At 35.2% G+C, this 15846-nt stretch overlaps 1 protein-coding gene across 4 annotated transcripts in view; it reads left to right on the top strand.

Annotated features, from left to right (window-relative positions):
* Positions 1-15846, top strand: part of DOCK7 (dedicator of cytokinesis 7) — a 191425-nt gene that overhangs the window by 134610 nt on the left and 40969 nt on the right. For all 4 annotated transcript variants that reach the window (XM_018044971.1, XM_018044997.1, XM_018044990.1 and 1 more), the window contains 6 exons: positions 1315-1484; positions 2853-3007; positions 8517-8699; positions 8804-8939; positions 12878-12974; positions 15666-15762. In XM_018044971.1, the coding sequence (XP_017900460.1) occupies positions 1315-1484; positions 2853-3007; positions 8517-8699; positions 8804-8939; positions 12878-12974; positions 15666-15762 (838 nt within the window). The remainder of the gene's footprint in view (positions 1-1314; positions 1485-2852; positions 3008-8516; positions 8700-8803; positions 8940-12877; positions 12975-15665; positions 15763-15846) is intronic.

The raw sequence follows: 15846 nt of genomic DNA, 5'->3' as shown, positions 1-15846 counted from the left end.
AAGGATGCAGTGTGCAGAGCATTGTGGTAAGCGTGTTACATAAATGATGTAACTTAATTCTCACGCCACTGTAGGAGGTAGATTATTTATACATAGGGAAACAGAGGTTCAATATCTTTGAAAATCTAGCTATTAAATGATGAAACTGTTACAGTACCACATCATAAGCATTCAAACAACTTGTAGTTTCAGAGAAAGAGAGTAGATGTTAGGAAGTAAATGGAAGAAAATGCTTGATATAGACTGTACATTCAGGAAATTTATTACTAGATAAATCATAAGAGGAATACTATATACAAGCCAGAGTAAACTAGTTTCAAGTGAAAGTGTATTTACAAGGGAAGAACTTAGTGAAAGGGTTCATTGAAGCTATTGAAGAAAGGGTAGATTGACTGAGCATAAGGGGAAACTGCTTTCTGAAAGAAGGTACAACTTTCTCCGAGATAAAAGGAAAGTTGATTTGTTAGCTATAAAGATGGAGATGCATTGACAGGTCTGGCCAGAGCATATTTAGAATGGCTTTTCTTTCCTTGAAGAAAAAAGTTAGAGGTAAGGTCTTCTGTTGAGATTGATGGTGAGAGGCTTAAGGAGAAACAGTGAGATCTGAAACACCTGCCAGGTACAGCATTAAGGGCAGTTGAAGTTGGAGACATTTTACATTAGAATGGTTTGCATCATCAAGCAGCTTCAGTCTAAGAAGAGAAGCCAAAAGAGTGTGGAGAGTGGTCCTTGCTATTGCAGTAGCCCAGCTGAAACTTGGGCTTAGAAGTGTAGAAAGTAGTAAGGGCCCAAGTGAGCATGGAGGGTCAGTTTAAACAGAGATATCAAAGACAACCCTTGTTGTGACTACATAATCCATAGGTAGAGGATATTTCCTCTTTGTAAAAGGAAATGAAAGTTTATTTTGGATAAATGTGAAAATATTTCACTTGATGAAATAAAATTTACAGCTACTTAAAACTCTTTTGCTTTAAAATATAACTAACTGATCTAAAGTTATTAATATTAAGTGCATTAATTTCTAAGGAATTAATGAAAATATATTCAGATTTACTTCTAAGTGAATTTATATAGTATTTCCTTTTCCCTCCTTTCTTATTTAATACAGTGAGACATTCACTGGTTTTATTTTATTTATTTTTTGAACATTCGTTAATTTTAAAATGAAAAATGTTTTATAGGAATACATGCAGATATGTGGCAAAGTTAAGTTGAACAAGTTGATTCAGTACCATGACTTACTGTTTGCTCTAAAGATGTTAACCAATCTCTGTGACCTTACTGCAACTCCTTCTCCATCTTCTTTTTAAATAGACTGTTTGGATTGCATAAGAAAGTCATCAATATGGTACACAATTTATTATCCAGTCACGACTCAGATCCACGGTACTCTGACCCCCAGACAAAGGCTCGAGTGGCTATGTTGTATCTACCTCTGATTGGTATTATCATGGAAACTGTTCCTCAGCTATATGATTTTACAGGTACTTAGTATATTTAAGACAAACTCTAAAGGCAAATCTCAATGTTTAAAAGTATTAGAAAAATTTGCAAATAATCTTACTTTAGGAAAAGAAATATAAGAAAACTCACAATGATGTAGGTTCACTGTAAATACTTAACAGAGTTTGAAAAAAAACTTTTGCCTTTGTGAGAGAAGTCACTGCAAGGATTCTGTAAGTATTTCTTATGATGCATTAAAAAAAATGGTTTTACAGCATTTCTATACCTACCTGTAGGGCTTCCGAGGTGACCCAGTGGTAAAGAATCTACCTGCCAGTTCAGGAGACCAGGAGACATGGGTTCAATCCCTGGGTTGGAAGGATCCCTTGGAGGAGGAAATGGCAACCCACTCCAGTGTTCTTGCCTGGAAAATCCTGTGGACAGAAGGGCCTGGCAGGTTACAATCCATGGGGTTGGGAAGAGTTGGACAGGACTGAGCATGCACGCACATGTCTACCTATTAGGAAAGAGAATTGTGTGTGTGTGTGAGTGTATACTGTTTATCTGGAAAAAATAAATATGAGGAAACTTGTCAGATATCTACCACTCTCAGTCCCAATTTTATTCATATACATAAAATTGAAATTACTATTCATCTTAATAGCGAGAATGATATCACTAATAGCTGGTTAATAAGTTTAAGTTATATTGCTTTTTAAAAACTGTAATCCACAAAATTTTATTCTTGCTTTCCACTTTAAGAATTTATTTAAATTCCTTCATTTCTCTTAAAGAAAATAGTGTAGGTTGCATTTGAACTAGCAGTTAGCCTGATAAAGTACTTCCAGTTCAATTAAAACATTTTTACTGTTATCTACTATGTACCATGAGTAGATGCTGCTGATACACAGATAACCAACTCCTTGCCTTTGATAGACTTATAATTGAGTAGTTTTCCTAGTATTTGATCATTAAAGTGGGTTTCCTTATCTGAAGGGAGAAATTTATATTATTGTTACTATATATTTTCTTTTACTAGCAAGTGCTGCAGTCCATGGGGTTGCAAAGAGTCACACATGACTGAGCGACTGAACCGAACTGAATGTTCCTTACAAAACTCTAAGTAGTACTATAGGAATGAGTTAGTGTTTAAAATATTTAAAGTGAAGTCGCTCAGTCATGTCCGACTCTTTGCGAGCCCATGGACTGTAGCCTACCAGGCTCCTCAGTCCATGGAATTTTCCCAGCAAGAGTGCTGGAGTGGGTTGCCATTTAGGTAAAATATAATAATATTCAGTATATGTTAATAGGTTTTCCTTTGAAGAGTAAAGGAGAATAGAAAGGGAATGGCATGCCCAATAGCTGTTACTTAAAGAGAAGTTTATTTATTTCTGGGTTGTTTTTTCCAGAAACTCACAATCAACGAGGAAGACCAATCTGTATAGCTGCTGATGACTACGAGAGTGAGAGTGGAAGCATGATAAGCCAGACAGTCGCCATGGCAATTGCAGGAACATCAGTCCCTCAGCTAACAAGGCCCGGCAGCTTCCTCCTCACGTCAACGGTAAAAACAACCCTCCTACAGAAGTTTTATCTGGAAAGATAGATATTTATAAGGATATACTCTTCAATAACAGATTATTATATTAACTGATGCAAAAGTACTCTGAGTTTTATTTTGTGAAAATATTTTTTTTCTGAAAATATTTTCTATACTATACTAAGTTGTTTGAAAAACTCTTAATTACCTCGATCTTTTTGGTATAAAAGCACTATTTTATCATTCAGAATTTTTTAAAGTTGCCTCATTTTCAATTTATAGCCTCTACTCTTCGTTTTTAAAATCCATTTTATTCTTTATCAGTTCCTAAGAGATATAATCTCAGTTGTTTAGCCATTGAGAATATTTATTTTTAATCTGTGAAAGTTCATACTTTTTCATATTTAAATAAATTGATAGTCATTTTGCTCTGTAATTTTCCCTCTTAAAGAGGGAAGAACATGGTGGCAGGGAGGAAACAAATTGCTAGTAGAGCAAGATCAACTTCTGAAAGTTTTAAATGACTTTCTTTCAAAAAGCTGCAATCATATTTATGGAAGCTGGCCTGCTTGACAACTTTTAAAAAGGTTTTATTGAGATAATTTACACATCAAAAGATTCATCCATTTTAAGTGTATAATTTCATGGTTTTTAGTATCTGTACAGAGTTAGGCATCTATCACCACAATTTGATTTTAGAACATTTCCATTATTCCCAAAAGAACCCTGAACCCCATTAGCCTTCACTCTCTGGTGCCCCACAGCCATAGTCCTAGGCAGCAACTAACTTTCTTTCTGCCTGCATAGATTTGCCTATTCTGGACATTTCATATAGATGGAATTATGCACTGTGATCTTTATATCTGGCTTTTTTCACTAAGCAATAATGTTGTTGAGGTTCATTCATGATGTGGCGTGTATCAGTACTTTTTTTTAATTGCCAAATAATATTCCTTTATATTGATAGACCAGCTTTTTTTTTTATCCATTTATCTTTTGATGAATATTTGAATCGTTTCCAGTTTGGGGCTCTTAGGGATAATGCTGCTAGGCACACTTGTGTCCGTGTCTTTGTGTCCACACATGTTTTCATTTCTCTTAGGTAGATACCTCGGAATGGATTTGCTGGATCGTGTGTATTAATAACTTTAATATTTTGAGAAAACTTTTAAACTCTTTCAGAGTAGCTGCTCCATTTTAAATTCTCACCAGCAGTTAATAAAGGTTCCTATTTCTCTAAATCCTCACCAACACTTTTTATTATCTCTTTTTTATTATATATTCTTCACACCTTAGTATGTATGATGTGGTGTCTCATTGTGGTTTTGCTTTGTGTTTACCTAATGTCTGCTGATACTGAGAGTATCATTTCATTTGTATATAATACACATCTTTTCATATATCTTACATAGAGAAACGTCCATTCAAATCCTTTAATATTTTAAGATTGTGTTATTCATCTTCTTGTTATTGAGTTGTTATTGAAAGAGTTTTTGTTTATTCTGGACATAAATTCCTTATCAGATATGTGATTTTCAGGTATTTTCTTATGTGCATTATCTTTTCATTTTCTTGATAGTGTCACTTGTATTGGCAAAAGTTTTAATTTTGATGAATTCTAATTTATCAGTTTTTTCTTTTGCATTTGCTATTGTATATATGTATATAAAGTGCATGTACAGTTAAAATATAATAGGAGAAACAGCAGCGTACCTGCCACTCAGCTTCAGAAGTAGAACTTTTCAATTTCCTTAAAAGTTCCCAGTTTGCTCTCAATTCAATCCCTTTCTCCCCTCAAAATGACCACTATTCTCAATTTTATTGGCCTTGCTTTTTGTTTTTTAAAACCTCGCTTATATGAAATATACTGTACATGAAACATAAATGTAGATGTTTACAAAAGATTTTAAAATAATACTTTTGTAACCACCATTCGGGGCGAAATATAGAACACTGACTCCTCATTTTCCATTGGATTGTCTGCCTTTGTTTATAATTTATAGTAGTTCATATGTCAGGATTAAGTCCATTGCCAGTTATAAGTGGTTCAAAGGTTTCTTTCTTTTTGTAACTTGCTTTTTCCACACACTTAATTGTGAATTTAGTGAATAGAGTGTCTTATTTTAAAATAAGATCGTATTGAATCTATGGATCAGTTTTTGGAAAAATTAATATTTTTACACCAGTGAATCCCCAAATCCTTGAATATGTTAGGATTCCCCACTATTAGGACCTTCTTTGATGTGTTTATATACATAAACTTCTATAGCTTTTTACCAAAGAGGCCCAGAACATCTTTTGTAGGTGTATTGTTGGTCCTTGATATTTTAAAAGTATTTTACTAATATTATAAAGTTATGCAGTGTGATAATATATAATACACATATAAGTATATGTATAACATCATGTTCTCATTGAAGAAGGCAATGGCATCCCACTACAGTACTCTTGCCTGGAAAATCCCATGGACGGAGGAGCCTGGAAGGCTGCATGGGGTTGCTGAGGGTCAGACACGACTGAGCGACTTCACTTTCACTTTTCACTTTGATGCATTGGAGAAGGAAATGGCAACCCACACCAGTGTTCTTGCCTGGAGAATCCCAGGGACGGGGAAGCCTGGCGGGCTGCCGTCTCTGGGATCACACAGAGTTGGACACGACTGAAGCGACTTAGCAGCAGCAGCAGTAGCAGCATGTTCTCATAGTCTCATAAATGTCATCTTTTTCATAAACTGTTTTCTAATTGCTGATTATCTTTTTTTGCTTTTTGGCCATGCCCCATGGCTTGGGGGAATCTCAGTTCTCTGATCAGAAATTGAATCTGGGCTATGGCAGTGAAAGCATCAAATCTAAACACTAAACTATCAGACAACTCCCTAATTGTTGATTGCTTTTGTGTGGACATAGAATTGATTTTGAACAATAATATTTATTTCCAGAAGAATTGCTAAATTAATAACATAGGTATAGTTTTTATTTCCTATGTATACAATCATATCATCTGTGAACAATGGCCGTTCTTTTCTTCCTTCCAGTGTTTCTTCATAGCTTGTTTATGAGCTAGAATCTTGAGTACAGTGTTAAATAGAAGTAGTGATAGTTGGCATCATAAAAGGAGAAGCTTGCAACATTTCATTCTTAAATACAGGTGCTAAAGATTTTGGTTTTGGGGGTTGGTTTTTTTTTATACCCTCTTATATTATGAAAGTCCCCTTCTTGTTCTTAGTTTGCTAAGAGTTTTACTTTTGTAATTATGAATAGTTGTTGAGTTTTAGCATGCTTTTTTGCACCATTGAGTCTGTCATGTTATTTTGCTTTTATATCTTTTACTTTTAAATCTTTCAATTGATTTTCTAGTGTTAAACCTACCTTGAATTCATGAATTAAACTTAACTTTTTTGTGATTGTGTATTAATAGATTGGATTTGCTGTATTTTAAGATTGTGTATCTGTGTTAGTAAGATCATAATGTTCTATTCAGATTTTGGAATCAGGTAGTTTAGATGATGAAAATGAGCTAGGGGATTTCCCATTTAATCTGTTCCCTGCAACTACTTGTTTAAAATTGAAATTATTTCTTCCTAGAATATTTGGAGAACTTGTGAGTGAAGCCATCTGTACCTGCAGTAATCTTTTTTGAAAGTGTTAAAATTATCTATATATTTAATGATTGTAGGACTGTTCAAGTTTTCTATTTCTTTTTACACTGGTTTTTGTAAATTTTATTCTGGTAGAAATTTACTCAAATTTCTTGGCATACAAAACTGTTTCAAATATCTTCCATGATTTTTTAAAAGTCTGTAACATTTATAGTAGATGTAAACATTTTCATTTCTGTGACTAGCTTTTCATATCTTTTGTCTTAAGTCAGTCTCAGTAGAAATTTGTATATTCCTTTACTTTGTATAAAGAACACATTTGGGGTCAATGCTGAGCCCCACTTTTGAATGTTTATTATTTACTTTTACTTTCTTTTGGTTTATATTGATGTTCTTTTTTCTAACTTCTTTAGATAGATGCTTATTAACTCGCTAATTTTCACCCTTCCTTCTTTGATACTTACTTTAATTGTAAATATTTTCCATTAATTATTCTTCTAACTACATACTATGATTTATAGCTAACATTTTCATTATTTAATTCATGTAGTTGTATTTTGTCTTATATTTTAAAAATCTGGTCTGTTCATTTTTGTCTTTCACTAGAATTTTAAAATTTATTTACATTTATGTAAAATCATGGCATCTGGTCCCATCACTTCATGGGAAATAGATGGGACAACAGTAGAAACAGTGTCAGACTTTATTTTTGGGGGCTCCAAAATCACTGCAGATGGTGACTGCAGCCATGAAATTAAAAGATGCTTACTCCTTGGAAGAAAAGTTATGACCAACCTAAATAGCATATTGAAGAGCAGAGACATTACTTTGCCAACAAAGGTCCATTTAGTCAAAGCTATGGTTTTTCCAGTAGTCATGTATGAATGTGAGAGTTGGACTGTAAAGAAAGCTGAGCACCGAAGAATTGATGCTTTTGAAGTGTGGTGTTGGAGAAGACTCTTGAGAGTCCCTTGGATTGCAAGGAGATCCAACCAGTCCATCCTATAGGAGATCAGTCCTGGGTGTTCTTTGGAAGGACTGATGTTAAAACTGAAGCTCCAGTACTTTGGCCACCTCATGCGAAGAGTTGACTCATTGGAAAAGACTCTGATGGTGGGAGGGATTGGGGGCAGGAGGAGAAGGGGACGACAGAGGATGAGATGGCTGGATGGCATCACCAACTCGATGGATGTTAGTTTGAGTGAACTCCGGGAGATGGTGATGGACAGGGAGGCCTGGCGTCTTTTTTAAAATTTACTTATTTTTTATTGAAGGGTAATTGTTTTATAGAATTTTGCTGTTTTCTGTCAAACCTCAACATGAATCAGCTGTAGGTATACATATAACCCCTCCCTTTTGATTGTCTTCTTTAGATATCATAGTTTTTAATGTAGGACCTACTTTTTAATAATAGAGCCTTTTAGTTTTTCCCTTCATGTTTCCTGTTAACTTCTATTTGCAGTCTTCTGTAAGCCCTAGAAACAATTTTCTGTTGCTAGGAAAGGTTCATTAAGTTTTAGTATCTTAAGTTTAAGGTTATGTATGAGTTACACAAATATTGCCTAAGTCAAATGGCTCTTTCAAAATATTTGATTTTAAAGTAATTACTTTCACATTGCTTTTATTTATTTATTTATTTTTACTTTATTTTACTTTACAATACTGTATTGGTTTTGCCATACATTAACATGAATCTGCCACAGGTGTACATGAGTTCCCAATCCTGAACCCCCCTCCCACCTCCCTCCCTATACCATCTCTCTGGGTCATCCCGGTGCACCAGCTCCAAGCATCCTGTATCCTGTATCGAACCTAGACTGGCGATTTGTTTCTTACATGATATTAGACATGCTTTTAGAAGAAAACAACTGACAACTGAAAAAAAACAAGTGGTCTTTGATCATTCTGTCTCATTTTACTGCTTTTTATTTTCAGAGTGGCAGGCAACACACTACCTTCTCAGCAGAATCAAGTCGGAGTCTTTTGATCTGTCTGCTTTGGGTTCTCAAGAATGCAGATGAGACAGTTCTACAAAAGTGGTTTACAGATCTCTCAGTCCTGCAGCTAAACCGGCTATTAGATCTGCTTTATCTTTGTGTATCTTGCTTTGAGTACAAAGTAAGTGATCATTGTGCCATTGCCAAGAAGAGCAAGAGGGAACATAATGTGGAAAAGAAGAAAATTTCCTTACTGTGTCTTCTTTTCTGACGTTTAAATTTTAGGGAAAGAAAGTATTTGAAAGAATGAATAGTTTGACCTTTAAGAAATCAAAAGACATGAGAGCAAAGCTTGAGGAAGCTATTCTTGGAAGCATAGGTGCTAGGCAAGAAATGGTGCGCCGAAGCCGAGGACAGCTTGGTACGTACAGAATGTCTTCTCCTTCTGGTGACAGTTCTTTCAGATTCCCTGAACACTATTACAGTGATCATTTTTGCAAGTCTTCAGTGACAGTTCTGCACTTTTAAAACAGTGTTTTAATGTAGCTGTGAATTAACTTGAATAGCCATGTCTTTGCAAGTTAGAATTCCTATTTAATTAGAGTGAACATACTTCCAGTTTGCTCTGGATAATCTCAGTTTGTTCTTGTAACCTTTGTGTGATTATTAATTGTTTCCCTTATTTTAAAAATAGGTGTTTTTTTTTTTAACTTTTCAATACATTTATTTATTTATTAAAACAATTTTTTTAATTTTTATTTTACTTTACAATACTGTATAGGTTTTAAGAGCAGTTTTAGGTTCATAGAAAAATTGAGCTAAAAATACAGACATTTCCTGTTTATCCTGTCTTCACACATGTATGACACCCCTCATTATCAGCTTTTCATATAGGAGTTGCCATCTCTTATCACAGTTGATCAGCCTACACTGATGCCTTATCATCATACATAATCTGTAGCTTACATTGTTGTTCTCGCTTGGCTTGTACATCCTCTGTAACACGACTTTGTACTCTTAAAAGTGTCCTACTTTTGCAGTGAATTAATATATCCCATAGATTAGGCAAAAATATTGCCTATCCCAAGTATCAGGAAGAGAAAATAATTTAGTTGCATCTGAAGCCTGTTTCTAATCCCTGGTCTGCTACCCATTAGCCATATAATCTTGGCCAACCATTTAATCTTCCCACTTCCCTTTCCTCATCCACTTGTGGTTGTTTGAGATTTTAAAAGGTAGTGTAACTAATTGATCTTATCATCTTTGTGGTGACCGTGTGTGTGTGTGTGTGTGTGTGTGTGTGTATGAATATTTTGTAAATTGTGAAGCAGTATTACTGCTGAAAGATGATGGTTTAGTCATCTGTGTACATGACATATGCTAACAGCTCAATATATGTTGTTGGCTTAAAATGTGAGTGTATGTTTACATGAATATTTTATATGTGTTGTTTTTTGATTGGCCATTTAACTTAATGATCCTTTATTTAGGTAAACTTAAGTATCTTTTATTTCCCATGAAGTGATGGGACCGGATGCCATGGTCTTCGTTTTCTGAATATTGAGCTTGACTTTGGCCACCTCATGCGAAGAGTTGACTCATTGGAAAAGACTTTGATGCTGGGAGGGATTGGGGGAAGGAGAAGAAGGGGACGACAGAGGATGAGATGGCTGGATGGCATCACTGACTCGATGGAGGCGAGTCTGAGTGAACTCCGGGAGTTGGTGATGGACAGGGAGGCCTGGCTTGCCGCGATTCATGGGGTTGCAAAGAGTCGGACACAACTGAGCAACTGAACTGGACTGAACTGAACTGAACTGAAGTATCTTTTATATGCTGTGTGTGTTTGGAATTTAATAATGAATAAGACAGTCTTTGCCTTTGAAATTGATAGTGTTGTTTTTTCGCTTTAGTTGTATAGAGTTTCAGTTCAGTTAAGTTGCTCAGCTGTGTCCAGCTCTTTGTGACCCCATGGACTACAGCACGCCTGGCTCATATCATGTACCTATTGATTTTCTTTTAACTCATTTAATATGTGCAACAACTCTATAAAGTATGAATATTAACTTTCTAGGTCATTTAATTATATCAAACCTAACAAATAATTATTTTCATCTTTAAAATAAAACTCTCAGAGGTAAATAACTTGCCTAAGGTCATAAACTAAGTGACAGAACCAGAATCTTTTGACTTCTAATTTAGTGTTCTTTATATTATACCATAGCTCTTTCTAGATTTACTGTTGAAAGGAATAGAGCTTTTAACAATATGTTTGTTACATTTTTAAATGTATAGTCTTTGTACAGCTACCACTGTTTAAATGTAAGAAATGAAGTTCTGGATGCGGAAGCTAAAAAAAGAAAAACCACAAGTAAACCCCACTTTCCCCAAACTCATATGTACAGGGAACAGTTAGGTGCAGGGTAGGGGTGGACAAAATGAGTGAAGGGAGTCAAAAGGTACAAACTCACAGTTTTAGAATTCTTAAGTACTAGAGAAGTAGCTTATAGCATGTTAACAAATGTATACTTGAAAGTTGCGAAGCGAGTACATCTTAAGAGTTCTTATCATAAGAGAAAAGCATTTGAAGCTACTCATGGTCATGGATGTTAACTAGACTTGTTGTGATGATCATTTTGTAATATATACATGTATTGCATCATTATTTTATACACAAGAAACCAATATAATATTATACGTGAATTGTGTCTCACTTAAAAAAATAATTGAAGTTCTCATCTTCTTAAAATTAAAATAATTCCGTTTGCAATTCTTATTTATATTTGGACACTTAATAAGCTAGGTCACCTAATGATAGACGTTCTTAACTGAGGAGATGAGAGAAAGTTTCCTGAAAAAAAAAAATAAAGTTAATGATAATAATGAAGGTAGATCACAGATACTTATTTTGTTAACTGTCTTAAGATAGACAAATCTTTTTGCTTTCTTTCACAAAATTCCTTAAAGACAGAGGTTTCAAAATTGAAGAAGTAAAGAGGGACAGAAAGAGAAAGAAAAGGAGAGAAAGCAGAAGGAATATCCAGATTAATCCTTTATTGTGTGTCAAATTATATTTGTTTCTCAGTATTTTTAAAATTTCTGTTTGAACTCTGCATTTTTACTTTCATTTTATTTCCATCCCCCCCAGCCAAAGTCTCGTTGTTTTCAAAGAGGAGGAGTAGTCTTCTAGTTGAAAGCCTGAAGTCATGACTTGATTCTGTTGTTTAAGTATACGTATTTCTCCACAATTCTCAATGACTTCTCCACTTGTGCTCGATTAGTCTGAACCACTTCTGTTGCTGCTGCCCCTTAAAGGAGCCCATACCATTCACTCTGCCTTCCGTTTCTCTTGGGGGAGAGCCTCTCTGTTCTCCTCTCCTGCCTTCTGTAGACCAAAAGAAATAATTACTTTCAGAACCTTCCGTAATTTGTAGCTTTTATTCTTGTGGTCTTAAGTGCTGTGGAGAGAAATAAAGTAAATTAAGAGGAAAGGAAGTGGTGGAAAGTTGAGGAAGGCCTTTCAGCAGAGGTGATGAATAACTGGCCAGTGAAAATTTGTGTGAAAAACAATCAGGTAAAAGGAACAATCACTATTGTGTACATCCTAAATCAAGAGCATATGTATTGAAACTACACACACACACACACACACACACACACACACGATAATGGCAGTATAAACAAAGGTGGAGAAAATAAAATCATATCATGCATAGTCTTATAAACCATGGTTAAGATTTTCAGGAAGTCAGAATTTAAAAGTTTGCTTATTTACAAAAGTGTTGGGTTTTCTATATTATATTTAGCAAATATATCCTATAACTGTTGTGAAAATTTTTAATAGAAAGCACCATTGTCAGGTTTTTCCACTTGTGTGGAGGATAAAATGGCTGTGTTAATAAAATTACTAACATTATGTAGTATCCCTTTTTTAAAATTTTATTTACTTATTTATGGCTGTTTTGGGCCTTCGACGCTGCATGGGCTTTTGTCTAGTTGTGGTGAGCAGGGGATGCTCTCCAGTTGCGGTTTGTGAGCGTCTCGTTCTGCTGGCTTTTCTTGTTGTGGGGTGCGGGCTCTGGGGCGAGTAGTCCTCAGCAGTTGGAGCACCTGGGCTCAGTTGCTACGGCTCCTGGGCTCTAGGGCGCAGGCTCAGTAGTTGTGGCGGGCTTAGTTGCTCTGCAGCATGTGGGATCTTCCTTGATCAGGAACCAAACCCATGTCTCCTGCACTGATAGGTGGATTCTGTACCACTGAGCCACCAGGGAAGCCCTGTAGTATTTCTTATATGTTTGCAAATATACATGGATGTGGTCTGAAATAACATTTTTAAAGAAGGTTTTGAAATTTGTTTGACAGAGAGAAGCCCATCTGGAAGTGCCTTTGGAAGTCAAGAAAATCTGAGGTGGAGAAAGGATATGACTCACTGGCGTCAAAACACTGAGAAGCTTGACAAGTAATAAACCTTCTATTTTATCTTATTGATGGGCTTGTTGAATTTCAAGTGCAAGAAGAAAATGATTACTTTTAGTGTTATTTTATATAATTAAGCGTTCAAATTTTAGAAGTCAGAACAGTTATATTTAATTTTTCCATTTTGGATTAAAAACAATTTGGGGGAAGAATTTTTCATATGGTATAGTAAAGCTAAAGGTTACCTATTTAAATGTCGCTTTGTTTCCCCCAACAATACCCCTGGAAAATGGATTGAGCAACTATTTTTGAAATGTCACTATTGTGGGTGTCACACTGAAAGTAAATATTTCAAGGATTATAAAAAATTAGAAAATCTTTGCTCTCTTAGAGCTTAAAATATAGTTAAAGAAAGACAAAACACTATAAGTCTTCTGTTTCTAGTATGGAGACAAACTAGGTACACCAACTGGCCACTCTATTGCCAAAAACAACTAAAAATACACTTTCATGAGTCCAGGATTCTAAAGGACTGCATCTTCATAAGGGGAACTGGAAATAAACCCTTCTCACTGCCCAGGTAACCACAGATAACATTGCTTGGCTTGAAAATTGCTTGGCATTGTGTCAGAGGACTGCAATCTTTTCCTGATAATTCCTAATTTCAGGTAACTTGATAGGCCCCTAAAACTTTGAGAATATAGTGACCAATTCATTTGGGTTTGCCTAGTACTCTTAAATTTAGCAGTGAATGTCCCAGGGACCCCCCTGCCCACCCAGTCCTGTCCTAAATTGGTCACCCTGAGAGCCATCTTCTGTCCAAACTTTAGAGGATTCTCACAGAGAAGCTTTCAGAATATTAGCTCTCCTACATGCTCAGTAGCTCAGTCATGTCTGACTCTTTAGGACCCTGTGGGCTGCATCTTGTGACGCTCCTCTGTCCATGGGATTCCCTAGGCAAGAATACAAGGTTGCTGTTTCCTTCTCCAGGAGATCTTCCTGACGCAGGGATCGAACTCACATCTCCTGCTTGGCAGGCAGATTCCTTACCAGGGAAACCAGCTCTCCCACAGTAAAATCATAAAACATAGGAAGCAAGGCCCTGTGGGAGCCAGCAGAGACAGAAGCAGCAGGATCAGTCCCACATAGATAAGTTTAAGATTGTCAGAAACTCTTAGTCTCTTTATGCTGCTATGACAAAATGACATGCACTGGGTCACTTTTAAATAACAGAAATTTATTTCTTACAGTTCTGAAGGCTGGGGAGTTCAAGATCATTGCACCAACAGATTCAGTATCTGGTGAAGGCCCTTTTCTGGGTTTATAGGCTTCTTGCTGTGTTCCCTTATGGTTTAAGGACAAGGAAATTCCTAGGTGCTTCTTTTGTAGAGGCATTAATCTCATTCATGAGGACTCTGCCCTGATTCTCCGATCACCTTCCGAAAGCTGTACCTCCTAACACCATTACCTTAGGCATTAGATTTTCATTGTATGAATTTGGCAGGAAAGACACATACTTGGACCAGAGCAGATGCTGTATGTAACTGTGTTAAAAATTCTTAAAGTTTGGGGGTCTGCTTTCCTGTCTTTTCTTGTCCATTTCTTTAATTATTTTTCCGTATGTATTGTGTTTTTTAAAAATCACAAAGCACTGAGATACTGTGTTATTAGTATGTGGCTTTACTTCTGCACTTGCGTTATGTGTTCTCTTCGCTTATCTTACTTTGCTTTAAGGAAGCCATTTTCTTTTTCTTTTTGGTATTTTCCTGATTCTTTTGGGTTAAACATCTTGTTTTTCATGTGTCTTCACAAAATCTCACTGGAATTTTAAGTTTGAATATTATATTTCTTTTCCAATTTAATTCTAATATTGTATTTTCTCCTTAAATTTATAAAATGTAAATTCATAAACTGTTCTCTTTAGTGGTAGTAATAAAGATTCAGACTTTAATTAATAGCTAACTTTGAACGATAGCATTTAATATGCCCTTGTATTTTTGCTTTGATTTATATATATATTTTTTGGTCTATTTGGTTGTAGTTTCCGTATATACATTGTGATTGAAATGTTAGCTTTACTCATAAATTGCATATATTCATTAAATTTTAATTAAATAATACTTTTATAAGTATTAGTATTCAAGTAAACCACTTTATTACATCAAGTTTTATTTCTAATCAGTGAGATTCCATTCAGAATCTCACTGAAGAGTTACTCATTTTCTGTATTAAAATTTTTGTATCAGAAATTTGGGAAAATTAGACAAAACTTTATTTTTAAGAAAGTTCTTTTATCCTAAATAAATATGTTGAAAATCCTTGAAATGGTAACATGAATACTAAACATTTTGGGTACTGCTTTAAAGTAGCCCTAAATACAAGCCTATATAGCACCACCTAGTGTCTGTGCCGTTTAGAACAAAACAGTGTTTTCCTGTGTTTGCTGTAACTCTCTCTGAAAGCCTTTAGTGGCACTGTCGTACTGTAATGGGGTGAGAAAGTCTTGGCATGTTTGACAAATGTAGATTAAAACAAAACATTTTTAAACATGCAGAATATTCTTCCTTATCCAATTAATAACTTCACACTCGGGCAACTATTGGAAAAACTCTTCCCCTGAAAAAATGACTCCAAGATTTTAAAATTTCTGTACATCTTTAAGTCTTTTGTGAATTTCAGATCTATTGGATTTTCTAAAAGATAACATATAATTTCTTCTAATCTTTTGTTTTAGGTCAAGAGCAGAGATTGAACACGAAGCACTGATTGACGGCAATCTGGCTACTGAAGCAAATCTAATCATTCTGGATACATTAGAGATTGTTGTTCAGGTAAAAACACTAATTAGAGGAATTTAAACTAGTATAGATTTGGTAAATTAGGGTTGGGGAAAAAGGTATTTATTGAACCATACA

The sequence above is a fragment of the Capra hircus genome, chromosome 3, assembly GCF_001704415.2.
Source record: "Capra hircus breed San Clemente chromosome 3, ASM170441v1, whole genome shotgun sequence".
NCBI lineage: Eukaryota > Metazoa > Chordata > Mammalia > Artiodactyla > Bovidae > Capra > Capra hircus.
Note: the sequence above shows the minus strand (reverse complement) of the source record. Positions and strands in the feature narration are given on the sequence as shown.